The sequence below is a fragment of the Thalia democratica genome, chromosome 8, assembly GCF_965202585.1.
Source record: "Thalia democratica chromosome 8, ktThaDemo2.hap1.1, whole genome shotgun sequence".
NCBI classification, from domain to species: Eukaryota; Metazoa; Chordata; class Thaliacea; order Salpida; family Salpidae; genus Thalia; species Thalia democratica.
This window is the reverse complement of record NC_139172.1, coordinates 22,131,872-22,134,051: the sequence shown is the minus strand read 5'-3', so window position 1 is coordinate 22,134,051 and position 2,180 is coordinate 22,131,872. Positions and strand designations below refer to the sequence as shown.

At 32.6% G+C, this 2,180-nt stretch overlaps 1 protein-coding gene across 1 annotated transcript; it reads right to left on the bottom strand.

Moving 5' to 3' along the window:
- LOC145842192 (sperm microtubule inner protein 8-like) lies at window positions 1–1,314 on the bottom strand. The gene has a single exon (XM_082949592.1). It carries the CDS (start codon window positions 1,288–1,290, stop codon window positions 718–720), a length of 573 nt encoding a protein of 190 aa, XP_082805718.1. The 5' UTR covers window positions 1,291–1,314; the 3' UTR covers window positions 1–717.
- Between the last annotated feature and the right edge of the window lie 866 nt (window positions 1,315–2,180).

Below are 2,180 nucleotides of genomic sequence, written 5' to 3'. Positions count from 1 at the left end.
GAATATGCAATTTATAACGCATGCAAAAAATAATAAAAACTACTGTGTTTACGACATTTATTCAGAGAAAACAATTAACAAAACACAAACTATACATTTTTCTACTTTATGGCAAACTGTTTGTTTTTGTAATTAAGCTTTAAAAGCGTTTTAAAATTTGACAGTGAGTGAGTATATCTTTATAAGATAACTAGTGCAGTGAGTTAAATATACATGATTAAGCTATGTGTAACTTGTTGATAACTGAAAAACTATGCGTAAAGTAAGTTAAATGTAAAAATGGTGTTTATAAGAGAAAATGGATTTTAGAAATTGATAAGTTTTCAAGCTTATATTTAGAAAGTTATACAGAATAAAACTTCTATAAAAACTCACAAACCTTGGTAAAAATTCTAAACAATCTAGACAATCCGTTAAAGTTATAAGCAAACAGTCAAAAAATTAAACATTAACTACGTTGTAGCTAGGCAGTTTTAAAATGATAAAACTAGTTTAAAACTAATAAATTAATATAAACTGGATCAACAAATTTTTAAAATATGTAAGTTTTTATCATACAGCATTTTACAAAATAAAATAAAATTCAATGTTTTTGAATAATAAATAACTTAAAACCCGAATCGCTATCCTTACAGAGTAGGCAAAAGCTTTAAGATCTAAAAATTTTAAGCATTATTTAATTCAAGTCCATCAAATTTTATTACCTTTTATCAAAGCTTACTTCCATGGGTTGACATTATTTCTCAAGCTCAAGAAGCCGCCGCTTCTGTACCTCTTGTTTATGGCATCAGGAGTCGGCCTCTGGTTCCAGCACCTTCCCGTCCAGATCAAGCTCGGCTCCTGCACCAGGTTCTTCCCCCAGTTCCCGCCAACTTCCGGCTTCTGGTGCCTCACCGCGTAGCAGCTGAACCTCAGATCCTTCTGCTGCTGCCTCTCGACGGTGGGCAAATGGAACTTCCCAGTGGGAGAAAGGCACTGGCTCCAGTCGATCCTCCCCTTGGAGTCCTTGTAACCCAGAAGGTCGAGAGACGGGGACCACTTCAGTCCCTGGTAACCATCCGCGGCCCCGCTGGTCCTCATCGAACATTGGGACTTTAAGGGTCGCAAGCCAGAAGCGTCACCGTGGCAACCACGGTTGATCGCGTGTGACGTCACAGAGGTGCGGCAGTGGAGGCGGGGAGGGCGGTGGAGAACGTCGTCCATGTCCATGCGGCGGAGGGAAGGCAGGTTGCGAGGATGGGGAATCCCCGATTTGACAGATGACAGCATCACCCTGCGGTTGTTTGGCATTCTGATTGGAGATTTTTGTTACAAACAAGCTGTTATAGAGTTTAAATTAATATTTTTTTTAGTTATAAATTGTTACAAAAAAATGACATAGATTTACGTTGTTACTTATTGCTACTATAAATTGTACAGATTCCATGCTAGCTTTACTACAATTACAAAATTAAAGCTTAAATTAACAAAATTATTGATTTGTTTAACTTTTTATTTCATAAAATTGCAATAAATATTATTTTAGGTATTTAATACTAAAATTAAAAGATTATGATTTGTTTATTTTTGTAGTTAAATTTTTTGTCTATACATCAAAATATTTATATTGAATTAGTACTGTTTAGCTCGATGACCGAAAAGTCTTTCTCCACACTAAATCCATTGACCATATTTATGAGTTTCATATACTTCTTTCTAATGTTTATTAAGATAGAATGCTTGTTTTTAATAAGCTATTCTTCAAAAAAACTCAGAGAATATTTTAAATCAAAATAGTTTAACATTTTTTTTTATATTCATCATATGAATTTGTAAAAGAAATATGTATAAGTAGGATATAAAAAAAGCAAACTCAAATAAATTAAAGTTACAAATTTCTTTAAATAACTTTTTTTTTAGCATGTTGCATATTTTCAAAAAATAAAAACAGTAGATCTTTCCTCAAAATGATAAAAGTAATTTTAGTTTAGTCTTTTCATGCAATAAGCATTATTTGTAAAGTATTTCAAACTTTTAGAACTATATTTTCAAAGTCATATCAAGTTTGGTCTTAGTCAAGCTTAAAAACACATTACTATAGCAACGCATTTTTACAATAGCAAGAGAAGAGAAGCTATATTCAGTCGTGCGTTGAACTTTAAACATTAAACCTCAATGCAGGGATTTTTTTTTCAAAATTT